Source organism: Ammodytes marinus (assembly GCF_949987685.1).
Source record: "Ammodytes marinus genome assembly, chromosome: 16".
Lineage (NCBI taxonomy): Eukaryota > Metazoa > Chordata > Actinopteri > Uranoscopiformes > Ammodytidae > Ammodytes > Ammodytes marinus.
The window spans coordinates 6,674,555-6,686,253 of record NC_137220.1 but is presented as its reverse complement, the minus strand read 5'-3'; the positions used below and the strand labels follow the sequence as shown (position 1 = coordinate 6,686,253).

At 39.3% G+C, this 11,699-nt stretch overlaps 1 protein-coding gene across 3 annotated transcripts; it reads left to right on the top strand.

The window, feature by feature from the left end:
* The first annotated feature begins 1,181 nt into the window (after positions 1-1,181).
* glyr1 (glyoxylate reductase 1 homolog (Arabidopsis)) lies at positions 1,182-9,826 on the top strand. Of its 3 annotated transcripts, none has more exons than XM_080044103.1 (16): positions 1,182-1,232; positions 2,539-2,575; positions 2,661-2,740; positions 2,860-2,998; positions 3,765-3,875; positions 4,692-4,775; positions 5,352-5,405; positions 5,870-5,920; positions 6,087-6,160; positions 6,381-6,480; positions 7,171-7,281; positions 7,386-7,487; positions 8,136-8,298; positions 8,761-8,940; positions 9,129-9,253; positions 9,575-9,826. In XM_080044103.1, the coding sequence occupies exons 1-16, from the start codon at positions 1,195-1,197 to the stop codon at positions 9,647-9,649; spliced, it is 1,524 nt and encodes a 507-aa protein (XP_079900229.1). In that variant the 5' UTR covers positions 1,182-1,194; the 3' UTR covers positions 9,650-9,826. The 3 variants fall into 3 exon arrangements, with proteins under 3 accessions (XP_079900229.1, XP_079900228.1, XP_079900230.1); XM_080044102.1 differs by having other exon boundaries at positions 6,381-6,507; XM_080044104.1 differs by lacking the exon at positions 4,692-4,775 and having other exon boundaries at positions 6,381-6,507.
* The last annotated feature ends 1,873 nt before the right edge of the window (positions 9,827-11,699 follow it).

The window sequence follows — 11,699 nt, the reverse complement described above, 5'->3', positions numbered from 1 at the left end:
TGTATAATCTTAATACGGTGAATCATGTGTATTACTTTTTGCATTACTTTATGCTTTAATTTTTTATACCAAAGGTGGCGCTATGACATATGATTAATATTGATGTGTGGTTGTCCCCTGGCCTGGACAGTATTGTTAAATTTGGAGCAGATTGGACAATGTATCAATTTAAAAGATCTGCAAGTTGTTCATCATCTCCATGGGCACGCTCTTCAATGAAAATGCAAAAGCTCCACAAGGTATCATTGTTCTTCCAAAATTTGAGGTGGATCTGATTTACTTGGGAGTTAGCCTACCTAAATTCTTGAACCTGTCAATGACGTTTGACTATAGGTGGCACTCAGTTTCATTATCCACCTCACCATGCATGTTGAGGCAGTTTCATTTAAAGGTGCAGTGTGTAATATGACATCGTCAAGTAAGTTCTAGAAAGTTCTAGAATGCAACACTCCCTGGGTAACCCCAACCCTTTCAAATAATAACAGAAGCTACAGTGGCCTTCAAGGACAAGAACAATTCTACATTTTAAACAATGCACCAGATGACATTCCAATGATGACACTTTCACAAGGCCTTGGTCCAAAATATGCAGAAATATGGACATATATGAGACCCTTTCTAAGGAAAAAAATAATATTTACATTTTTTTTCAGCTATTATGCACTAAATTAAATGTACTTATGGATATTATAATTACTTTCTACAAAATCTGCTAGGAAATAAAACCCAAAATTCTACACACTGCAGGTTTAAATGAAAAAGCTTCACAATTTAACATATGTCTTTAGGTCTAGAGCCATTTCTGTTTCAAGTTGGAGAAGACATGTTAAAGAGCAGCTACTTTGTTTTTATTTGATAATTCAACTTTTATATAGCCTAATTTCTGACTTTTTATCTCATAATTATAAGTTTTTGTTTAATTAGTTATCATAATTTCAACGTTGAACCTTATATGGATTTACCATATTAGTATAACTACTACAATATTTGTTTTTATTTCGGTTTATAAACAATTCCATTATTATTTATATATTTACAGTTTGTTTATGTTCAAGTTATTGCTAGAACCTAATTTTGAAACATATTAAAACAATGTAGAGGCTGTTCCATGGAACGGAAGGGGCTCGTCATGTGATTGGTGGGTGTGTGTTGTCTTCTCCCTCATTCACTGCGACGTTGTATCAATGTTGTAAGATGGCGACTGTACATCTCAGGATCGGGGACCTAGTGTGGTAAAATAACCTTTAAAAACCTCCATTTCTCCTTTATAATTCTGCATTGCCTGCTGTACTGTTATATTAGCAAATTAAGCATGAATACGTCGTGTTGGTACAAACCAGACTTAATTAACGGAAGTGTTTGCGTACTAGAACAGTTGATGGTCAATCCAAACAAATCGCTAGCCAAGCTGACTCAGCCAGCAGCCGTCGTTAGCCGCAAGCTACACGACAAGATACACACCGAAACCACATAATTTTTACGTAGACTTGTGTGGTTATAATCCCTGCGCCGACTTGTACTCTGTATAGCTTTACCTTGTACTTTTACTTGTAGATAGTTGTCGAAATGTTTTGGTGTGCGGCGAGCTTTGCTAGCGCCTTTTAGCTTTAGCGGATATCTAGTGTACATAGCTTCCCATCTGCTTCCGTGTTAAATTTGTAGCTCGTATTTTTCTTTAGACTCAATCTCTTTCACGCATATTGATTTGAAAAGTTTTACGTTTACAACCTAGAGTGTGTGTTTATTATAGGCTGAGTGTGGTCGCCTCATGTAGCCTGTAGTTTGTGTTTCTCGTCTCGTCACCAAACGTTACAAAGTGACAGTTGACACAAGAGGGAAATTGATAGCGAATTTGCTAGGCTACTGTGTAGACCGTTAATCTGTGTACCATCTCTAGCGTTACACATGAATGCAAGCAGCGACCGTTTCATACTCCTGTCTTGTAGTTGCTTGAAAACAACAGACAACAAACTGGGTTTATATTCGACAATGTCTAACTGCAATAGCGTCATGGCAACCGCACCAATTTCTTCCATGTTATCAACTCAAATGAAACATTGTGCATCTCACTAAATAAGGTATCACTGCACTTCCAGATTGTATTGTGCTCTATGAAGCTTATTCCAGTTGACCTGTTTTATAGTAGGCTACTGTTTTCATCTGCCATTGTTAGAACTGCCTATAACTTAAATTTGACTACACATTACCCCAACGTTTTCAGATGTTTAATGCTGTCAAAACACAACCACTCTTTAGCTTCAAACAATAATATTTCTGACTTTCTGATTTAGGAAGAAGTAAAGAATAATAATAATTTGACCAGAATATTTGCCGCCAGTTTGCTGTGCTTGACAGCATTGGATACTTTGTTCTGTGGACATATGGTAGCCTATTAGTAAAACACAAAACATAGAAAGTTTCCATAGTCAGGCCTTGCAGCAAGTAATTGGTTGGCTGATATAATTGAATGGTGAAGTACAAATGGATTTGTTCAAATATAGTGCGTCTCACATCAGGGCTAAATTATCACTGTTTCAGGGGGAAGCTTGGGCGTTACCCACCATGGCCAGGAAAGGTAAGGACGGAGTGAAAATAAGTTGTTATGCACATTTGCTTGAATTTGGTGGACAGCACAATCATGTTTTTCTTCTACATTTCAGGTGGTGAGCCCTCCCAAGGACCTGAAAAAACCCCGTGGCAAGAAATGCCATTTTGTGAAATTCTTTGGGACTGAAGACCAGTAAGTGTTGAGAGTGCGGTACCTTTTGTAACTTACTGTGCATTCCCTTCTCCATCACATGTGTAAGAGCTGTGTGTGTGTGTGTGTGTGTGTGTGTGTGTGTGTGTGTGTGTGTGCAGTGCCTGGATCAAAGTAGAACAGCTGAAGCCCTACCACGCCCACAAAGAGGAGATGATCAAGATCAACAAAGGCAAGCGTTTCCAGCAGGCAGTCGATGCAGTGGAAGACTTCCTGAAGAAAGCAAAGGGAAAAGATCAGGTAAATCCAAGACTTTGTCAAGTACCCAACATTCACACTTCATTTTTATATTCTCATCCAAATAAATCACCAAGGTGGAGTCGGTGATTCTGGAGAACGCTTGTTGTCAAAATCACTTTTTGTCAAAATCAGTGAATTTTGACAATCACGATGTGCTACCTGTCCGTTCTTTGTGTCTGCCTAAAAATCTGTCTGGTGTTAATGCACAACTCAGGCTAGGTATGTAAACAAACAAGACCATCGCGTCTCCATGTCAGCCCAAAAGCTTCTTTTTATCCTTTTCCCGTTTAGTAAAAATTAAAGAAATTTAGAACATCTTCTCATCAGGGTCCCACTCTATTATCTCCAGACCACCACAGCACGACACAAACAAACCCAGATGTGGAACATGTTTGTTTTGCCACTGATTTAAAGATAAATGAAGTGAGACTTTTATGAAATACTCTCATATGTCATTGCTAATAGTTCTTCTGCTCGACCCATGGTCTCTGTTGTGGCCATCTGCTGACCAAAACAAGGAAATAATTTCACCCGTTTGCTCTGTGCAGAACCAGCTCCAACACAGCTATTTAACAATCAGTCGTTCTACATTAAAACGTTTTCAGACCGCTGAGAATTGTCATGATAAGTAGAAATAGAATCTTTATAGTTGAATTACAGCCGGAATGGTATATAAGAATTTCACTACGCATCGCCCTGTGCAATTGTGTATGTGACGAATAAATACAACTAAACTAAACAGCATGATCGTGTGTTCTTCTGACAGAACTCAGAAGCCAAAGGAGACTCCAAAGGAAAGAAGACGCCCAACAAGCCTCTGAAGATCCTGGAGGAGGATGACGAGGATCTCAGCGCCCTGAAGGACCCGTCTGAGAAGGTCGGTGCAAAACATTGTTCCAGCAAACACTCGATACAAAAGAATAGTTTATATAGAATTTTATTTTAGAACTTTATAAAAAAGACAACAAAGGCAGCCGAATCTTGAGATTTCCTTTGCACACAGTGAAGGGAAAATTCAATCGAATCAAGGCTTTGGAGAATCTTGACACCCCCCCCCCTCAATTAACACACAAGTGTCAAAGGTAGCAGAGACTTAGGAAACACTGATAGAAAATTAAAAAGGCATTAAATTAATACAATACATTGTCCTGCCCAGTTTTCCTGTTAAGTGATAACAAAGAAACAGTGGCTAAGACGTAGAACAAGACGTCCATAATGGAGGCCTAACCATAGTCTGGTTATGGCCTTAAAGGCGAGACGAAACAGTCATGATATAAGAGACAGTATGAATGTTATAATATTGCTTTAATGAGATACTTATTTGAAACCACCTGTTTGTCTTTCAGAAAGGAAAGGAAAAAAACATAACAAAATATATTTTTTCCCCTTTACAATCTGACTATTGTCCCCTTAGTTTCTCTGTACAGGAGCCACAGTAACGGGCTGTGGAGCAAAACCATTACTTAAAGGATTGGCCATTTTACATTCTTACCTCCCAGTGGTGTTAATCCATTGAAGTCCCTCTGGTTTTATTTGTACAGGTTTTAAGATTTCTGCTTCCCACTATGGCATTTTACATTAGGTGTTGAAACCTGCGTCCTCAGCCCAACAGAACCCCACTACAGCTCACATGTTCCTCTCACAGATTGCCCCTTTGTAACGTAGGTGAATATGTGTCTCTCTCCTCCTGAAGGACTTAACTGACTCTGACCCCGAGCCGTCCCTTAATGAGAGGCTGGGGGCTGGACCCGCCTCAGGATTACAATGGGAAAGCAGTGTAGGTGAAACCTCCACCGACCCACTTGTGCCTTGGCTTGCTCTTCTTCTATTGCACCTTTTTGTTTAATCTATGGCTTTACTCACCTGCCACTGCACACCTTTCCCTCTTGACCTGACCTGTGCGTGTCTGCACACTGTCGGCTACTTCAAGTGTTTCTTTGGCGTGTGTGCAGTTTAAACGGGTCACCTTCTGTGTATGTGGAGGAGGCCCAGAAAAGAGGCTTCACTTGACCCCAGCTTCCTGCTCTGACCAATTGGTTTTTTCAAAAGTTTTTTTGTGTTGCATTTTGTGTCAATTATAAATCTCTGCTATTACAAATAAGTGCACCAATAGCAAACTGTTATTCTTGCTTTGTACTCGTTTGATTACGTGTCAGCCAAACACTGCTATACTGTAGAGTATAAAGAGAACATTCAAATAGCCTGTCATTATTCAATCACTCCCAAATGTATCACCCAGATCTCCTGGCAGTTTGTAATGCGGCCATGACCTGTCAGCCCTGTGCGCTGTCTGTCAGGTCAGGACATTTTTTCATGTAAAAGACTGTCACACTGAATTGTCTTTGTGTTGCAGCCTATGAAGGATGACCCACATTTCCATCACTTCCTACTCAGCCAGTCTGAGAAGGTAAGAGGAAGAATGGCTCTCAATATTCACATCTGCACCCACATGTTTGTCTTTAAGTGCTTATTCAGCAAGCATGTCATTAGTACCCCCCCTCTCTCTCACTAGGGTATGTAAACAATGGGTATGTGATCAATAGGGGCCCACCGTAGCTAGCAACATACCCGTTTACAGAGCCTAAGCTTTGCATTAACACTGGATTTTCTTTCGGGGTATACACAGTACGACAGGTAGCAGACTCCACCTTAGCATCTGCATTACGTAGATGTAGTTTGAAGAATGAGGAGAGGGAGGCTAATCATTCAGGGCTGTGTATGGACAAGTCTAAAGACCACAACTGATTTTTTTTTTATAGAGAATGAAATGCCATTTTTTGTTTAGTAATAGGTTAACATTGGTTTGTCAGTCTCAACCAAAACAGTCTGTTGCAGGTGCATGTTAACTGATGGTTTCCTCTCTGCCCACAGCCGGCCTCATCAATGGAACCGATCAGCAAGCGCCTCAAGATCATTGAAGAGGTAAAGGAACCAGTGCATTTTTTTTAAACTTAGCACTTCATTTCTTTCATTTTGTTATTTCATTTTACCCAGTAGAGTTTTCATTAACATTTTAGGGATATAGAATATAAGTTGAGCTTCACTTTCCCATCAGTTTGACATTGACCGCGTTGCTTCTCATGTGCAGGACACAGGGTCAACATCCATCCAGGCAGCCGACAGCACAGCCATCAATGGCAGCATCACACCCACAGACAAAAGGTATTTTTAGACCCTCGCTGCCGCATTACACCACCATTAGCAAAATGACTAACACACGTTAACACCTAGGATTACTGGTACTCTTATTATTATTATTATTTTTGATTATTTATCTTGTAAAGCGTTTATAGGATTTTGGCTCGTACCACGGACATGAACACTTATTTTCCCATTCATTGTTGTTGGCTTGATCATCTTTGTATTTGTCTGTCTGTTTCAGGATAGGCTTCCTGGGCCTGGGGCTGATGGGTAGCGGCATAGTCTCCAACCTGTTGAAAATGGGTCATGTTGTCACAGTGTGGAACCGCACAGCAGAAAAGGTGCCGCACTGCAACACACAGTCACAGGCAATAAAGGCTTAATATGCATCATCCACTAACCATTCACAAGTGATACCGTGACCGTGATACCATTTGACTGGTGGTAGTGTATTTCATTAGAAACCGCTGATAAAAGAGCTGACCATGTTTATAAATAGTATTGCATTTGATTACAGTATAGTCTCTTTATTTCAAATCTCTTTAGCTGCTATAGTTTTAATAACGTAAAGCCCCTGGAAACCTGATCTAAAATAGTAATCATCAATATATGATATCAAATGTGAGTGTCTCAATAATCTTGAACAAAAATCTGATTGAAAATGAATGTTCTTAAATATTACAAATAGTATAGTTTAAAGAAACAGCCTTTACTGTCTACGGTTTGACAGGACCGTGTGGCTGTGCCTGTCTTGTCGTGATTCATACATATGTCTAACTATTTTCAGATAATTACTATCATGCAACTAACTCCCCAAATTACGGGGGATTTTGAATTAGGAAAATGTTGTGGATTTGGGTTTATAGGGTTCAGTGGTTTTTATCTCACAAAATATGTAACGATTTCCCTAAACTCTTTATCTTCTGCATGGGAAAACCTTTAGCATTGAGGGATTCATACGTTGGCTAAACACATAATGGTGACGTAGGTCTGTGGATAAGCATCTGACCCTAAACCTTCTGTTGTTTCAGTGCGACCTGTTCGTCCAGGAGGGGGCCAGGCTCGGCCGAACGCCCGCTGAGGTGGCGTCCATGTGTGACATCACTTTCTCCTGTGTGTCAGACCCAAAGGCAGCTAGGGATGTGAGTACCATGGCAACCACTGCACATGTCAATCACTGGCATATTGGTAATAAGTTAATACAAATCAAATTAATGTTTTGTATGTTTTTTTTTCCTCTCCCAAGTTGGTGATGGGGCCCAGTGGAGTGCTTCAGGGCATCAGGCCCGGCAAATGCTACATAGAGATGTCCACAGTAGACCCAGAGACCATCACAGAACTCTCACAGGTACAAACACGCACGCACACACACACACACACACACACACACACACACACACACACACACACACACACACACAGACACGCACGCACACGCACACAGACACACAGAGAGTGGAGTCAAAGTCTAAGCAGCCCTATCTTATGTACACAGGGTAAAATCAACAGTTTAAAGCTTTCTGCCGTGAGAAACTGTACTCAAACTGTCAAAAGGACCCTTTTTTTTGTTGCAGTTAGTTAGTTTTCTTTGCCATTCTTTAGTCAGGTAGAAAAAAACCTTTCATACAAAGAAACAGAACAATTATTTGTTATTAGGTGAAAAATAAATGCAAACAGGAAAATATACACTTGTACAATTATTGGCTTATTTCCCTAACCTGCAAGTGAACTTCTGTCATAATTCTAAATGTATTGAACAGGATTTTATATCAATATTACAGTTTCATGATTTACTTCAATAATATGAATATTCAAACATAAAAGTAAATTATGAGCTCAATAGACAATAGTGTAACATCATCCGATCCGTTTTAAACTTTTAATTATCACATTACTAACGTGAATCAATCCTCAAACACACTGGCATATAGCAGCTGTTATCACGATTAGAGCAGTGTAATAATGAGTGTGACTGTATCTCATGTTGTGATGTCAGGTGATCACCTCGCGGGGCGGGCGTTTCCTGGAGGCTCCGGTGGCAGGAAGCCAGCAGCTGTCTAACGATGGGATGCTGGTCATCCTGGCGGCCGGGGACAGGACGGTGTACGAGGACTGCAGCAGCTGCTTCCAGGCCATGGGCAAGACATCCTTCTTCCTGGGTATGGAGCCGAGATACTCGGGGCTCCCCATTGGGTCCACTCACATTTTATTATTCTCCCTTTAATTCTACCTTAATCAACTAGTCACATTCCTTTGAACAGAGATTTGAACATAAACAACTTCTCGCCTATCGCTTATCTCTTAGCTTTTTCTAGACTCCAGGAAGTTACTGACCACAGCCCAAGAAATAGCACGCCCACATTTTCACACTTAAGTTAATGTAGGAAATGACCCAAACCACATGACGTTAACGTTTAGAGGTTCTTCACTCACTCAGGTTAAACCTCATCTCTTCCTTCAACAGCATTCAACTTCAAAGTACAAAAGGCTTGTATTAATAAATGTGTCTTAAACACTCAAATGTAACAGTAAAAGGTACAGGGATGATATAAACCATAGGCCAATTAAAAAATTACAGTTGGGCTATACTGAGAAAGGTGTGTGTGTGTGTGTGTGTTCAGGTGAAGCAGGCAATGCAGCGCGGATGATGCTGATCCTGAACATGGTGCAGGGCAGCTTCATGGCCACCATAGCAGAGGGGCTGACTCTGGCCCAAGCCACCGGACAGTCACAGCAGACCTTCCTGGACATCCTGAGCCAGGGACAGATGGCCAGCACCTTTGTGGACCAGAAATGCCAAAGTAACCACCACTACTAATATGTCTTTTATTAACTGAATATATTGGTTATTTTTTTATTTCAATCTTAAATGGGAAAGTTTTGAATGTGTGGCCATAGAAAAACTGGTTATATTCAAAACTGTCAGACAAGCTTCAAGAACTTTAAGAAAGTATTTTTTTTAAACTAAACTGTTTTTCTGTTCCTCCAGATATTCTACAGGGCAACTTCAAGCCGGACTACTATTTGAAACATATTCAGAAGGACTTGAGACTAGCCATCTCCATGGGAGACATGGCCAACCATCCAACCCCAATGGCTGCAGCTGCCAATGAGGTAATATAGTGTGCTCAGGTTCACTTTTAGTTTATTTTTTTGCGATTTTTATTAGACAGATTTGGAGAGTCAACATTGGGCAGAGGGGAGGACTGAGCCTCTAGGGGGGGAAGCTCTAACCACTACAGCACGAGCGCCCCAGTGTTCTCATTTCATGCACTTGTTACTTTTTTACTGAATAGGTTTTTCCAAAAATGAAATTTAATAATTTTTACTGTGAACTTTTATTCACCTAAAGTAATTTCTAGTTTATTAATAAATAAATAGTCAAATAACAGCTGTAGTGAATAATGCTTAATGTTGTGTTTTGTTCCCCTGCAGGTTTACAAGAGGGCCAAAGCTCTGGACCAATCAGACAATGATATTTCTGCCGTCTACAGAGCCTACATTCACTAGAGCAGGCTGTCTGTCATCCCTTATTGTTTCTCCCTGGTCATTTTAATTTGTTTTTTTATTTGAAGTTGAAGTCGTTTTTATTTCATTTTGCCCCCAGCGTCAGCCATGTTTCCTGCCCTAGATTTCTCTAGTCAGAGGCAACCATCGCACTGACTTAATATACCGTAGAACTCCACATTACATTTACTACTGCAGTTTGCTTTACTGGTTTGTAACGGCTGAATTGAGGCATGGACGTGGGGTATCCAGCTCAAGCAAGATAATTTTTATTTTTTTCATGTGCAATGATGAATTAATTTAATTGATTGACGTGTGATCTTTGCTATTCTTTTTAAAGTCCAGAATTCCATGAGAGAAGACCGGAACATGCCACTGCATTGCCTTAATATTGTGTAAACCCTCCTTCAATAGTAGATGTATTTATTTATGTTGCTTTTCTAGTTACATTTTGGCTTTGGCTTGTTTCGATATTTGACGAGATGATTAATGCTTTCACTTAAGTGTTCAGGATTTTTCTTGACAGAGCAACAGGTGTGTTGAGGCCTTAAAAAAATGCAAATGATGATTGGCATTTCAAGTCTACAACTTGAGATTGCCACATATGAAACCCTTGATTCTTGTGTTTGGAATAATTTTCTTATGACTCCCCCTTTCTGAAATCCGTTGCATTTTAACTGAGTTTGTGAAGCCCTAACATTGTTTATTTTTCTGGTCATTTTGAAAGTCGGAGACACAAGTACACAATTAAAAAAAGAAAAACTAATGAAAGAGTTTTTGAGTTACTGGAAGGTCACTTCAGCTTAACTTTTCTTGATCCTTTATTTACAGCTGTTTAGATGGAGTCTGTTGTGATATATTCTTACATTTGCTTTATCAACATACTAAATATATGGATGTGACTGTTGGTGGCCACGTGAGAACCAAGTCAGATTTTTTGTGAAAATGAGCTGACATATATTGTTTGAGATAAATTAGAAAAGGTGTCACTAACTTTTACTTTAACGCTGTAACATGTCTCACTTGCTAACTAGTGTGGCTTTCAGTAACAAACTGAAGGGATTGTCATCACAAATAAGCATTTTGTAATGTTAATATCTGCCTCCAAAATTCAGTAATGGTTGGGCTTTCTTTAGGTCAAATGTGTTTTCTGTATAATCTGTTGAGAATGGAGTCCTAGTCTTTTCAACATGGCTAAAACTCAAGATGACTTTTTACTAGTTTTGATGGATTGTGATCAGATAATTTAAGATTTGGATCTGTGAACTCTTCTACATTAGCTATAACATGCCCTACTATATGCAGGTGACAATAGATGCCAAAGAAACAGGGCACGGTTGCTAAGAAACATCCAAGTCAATTTATCTTTATTTCTGATAGAAGCACATATCAAACTATACAACTTAAATCTTTTATAATCTTTCCATCTCCTACAGATAGTATTATTTTTTGCTCTTTACTGTCCCTGGTGGTGTGTGGAAGGAAGTGAAGAAATGGATTAATCAAGATGGCAAATATGAAAGCCAATAGTTTTGTTTTACTGAAGAAAATACTTTGCAACTCAATAGTCGACCCCACTGTCACCATGTGGACCCTGCTGAAAGCCCCACCACAAATTATCACAAAAAATACCCCTTGCTGTTTTTTGCTTCAAAGTCCAATGTTTTCAATCTATATGGAAGAGTTTCTCACAAGATTTAATTTTGTCGCATGTTAAGAATTCAGTGTCCCGTTTTGAAAAGCTATTTCGTTTGCCAAACAATTATTTTAAGGTTCTAATTTGGTTTCATCTTACACACTGGTGTGACGAACAGTTTTTAGAAGACAAATGTAAATAGCATATTAGAATGAATAGGCTTTCTTTTCTATCTACAGTAACTGGGATTAATGAAAAAAAAAATACTTTTTTGGTTTTGACTCCACAGAGCAACTGTGTAACTTCTTTGTGTTTTTGAAATACTGTAGATTGTGCAGTTCAAGTGTAAAAAATGTTATTATAATGTAGCTTATATATTATGGCTTATTAGTATGTCATTGATGAAATGAACGAGTT

Excerpts from the sequence above, each read along its gene's own strand:
- glyr1 (XM_080044102.1), top strand. The coding sequence starts at position 1,195 with ATGGCGACTGTACATCTCAGGATCGGGGACCTAGTGTG. Across the intron at positions 5,406-5,869 it reads TACTCAGCCAGTCTGAGAAG|CCGGCCTCATCAATGGAACC; the intron begins GTAAGAGGAAGA and ends CTCTGCCCACAG. Across the intron at positions 6,161-6,380 it reads ATCACACCCACAGACAAAAG|GATAGGCTTCCTGGGCCTGG; the intron begins GTATTTTTAGAC and ends TGTCTGTTTCAG.